General features: G+C 40.2%; 1 protein-coding gene across 1 annotated transcript; it reads left to right on the top strand.

Annotated features, from left to right (window-relative positions):
• The first annotated feature begins 209 nt into the window (after positions 1 to 209).
• On the top strand, positions 210 to 1148 carry LOC141562644 (olfactory receptor 2L3-like). Its single transcript, XM_074302648.1, has one exon. The coding sequence runs from the start codon at positions 210 to 212 to the stop codon at positions 1146 to 1148; it is 939 nt and encodes a 312-aa protein (XP_074158749.1).
• The last annotated feature ends 374 nt before the right edge of the window (positions 1149 to 1522 follow it).

The following is a 1522-nucleotide window of genomic DNA, read 5'->3' as shown; positions in this document are numbered from 1 at the left end:
AACAACCCCTTTGTAGATCTTTCTATAAAGTGTCTCTGAAACCACTTGGCCCTGACCCCAGGGCCTGATGGGGCTCAGTGCAGGTCAGTGATTAATAAAATGCTCTTAAACTTTCATTATTTTGGCTGTCCTGTATTTTCTCTCATCTGGGCACTTTACTTCTTATTCATTTCTTTTATCTTTCAGGAAAATAACTTAGAAAGTTCTTTATGGAGGAATGGAATCAAACCACCACTGGTTTCTTCTTACTGGGGCTGTTTCCACCAACAAAGACTAGCCTGCTTCTCTTCCTCTTGGTTGTCTTCATCTTCCTAATTGCCTTCTTGGGTAACTCAACCATGATTTTCCTCATCTGGATGGATCGCCATCTCCACACCCCCATGTATTTCCTACTCAGTCAGCTCTCCCTCATGGACCTCATATACATTTGCAGTACAGTTCCCAAGATGGCCATCAATTTTCTGTCTGGGAACAATTCTATCTCTTTAGTAGGTTGTGCTTTCCAAAGTGTCAGCTTCCTAACCATGGCAGGTGCTGAAGGGTTACTCCTGGCATCCATGGCCTATGATCGTTATGTAGCCATTTGCCGTCCCCTCCATTATCCTATTCTCATGAACAAGAAAATGTGTTTGCTGATGATTGCCGGGTCCTGGGTCTCTGCATTCATCAATTCCATTTTCCATACAGTGTATGCACTCTGTATGCCCTATTGCAAGTCCAGAGTCATTAACCATTTTTTGTGTGATATCCCTGCCATGGTGCCTCTGGCCTGTATAGATACCTGGGCCTATGAGTACACAGTGTTCTTCAGCACCAGCTTGTTTCTTTTGGTCCCTTTCATTGGTATCATGGCTTCCTATGGCCGGGTTCTCTATGCTGTTTACCACATGCGCTCAACACAGGGGAGGAAGAAAGCTTTCACGACTTGTTCCACCCATCTGACTGTGGTCAGCTTCTACTATGGCCCATTTATGTACACATATCTAAGGCCCCCATCTCTGCGCTCCCCAGAAGAGGACAAGAACATGGCTGTCTTCTATACCATCCTCACCCCTATGCTTAATCCCATCATCTATAGCTTGAAAAATAAGGAGGTGTTGGGGGCTCTCCAGAGAGTCTTTGGGAAATCCTTATCTCAAAAAGCATAGCTGGGGACATAAAGTCATAGAAACAGAACCACAAACAATTTTACCAGTTACATAGCTTCTACTTTATATGACAGATTAGGGCACTGACTGTATTCATCCATCGATCCATGATTAACCATTATTTTATTTTTATTTTTTTCTTTCTATCTCTTTTTCTTTTTACAATGCTTTTTATTTTCAAACATATGCATAGTCTTCAACATCCACTTTGCGAAACCTGCTTAACATTTATTTTAAATTAAAGTTTATTTTCTCAATGAATATGTAATTTTCCTTTCTGCTATAAATAAATAAGAAAATAAATAAGAATAAATAAGAAATAAATAAGCAAGTATTCAAACCTTTGTAGAAACTTGGAAAAAATCAATCCAAAT

The sequence above is a fragment of the Sminthopsis crassicaudata genome, chromosome 3, assembly GCF_048593235.1.
Source record: "Sminthopsis crassicaudata isolate SCR6 chromosome 3, ASM4859323v1, whole genome shotgun sequence".
NCBI lineage: Eukaryota > Metazoa > Chordata > Mammalia > Dasyuromorphia > Dasyuridae > Sminthopsis > Sminthopsis crassicaudata.
The sequence above is the reverse complement of the archived record's forward strand: the minus strand, read 5'-3'. Positions and strand labels throughout refer to the sequence as shown.

What these genes read in the sequence shown, in the direction of transcription:
- LOC141562644 (XM_074302648.1), top strand. Translation starts at nt 210, where the DNA reads ATGGAGGAATGGAATCAAACCACCACTGGTTTCTTCTTACTGGGGCTG.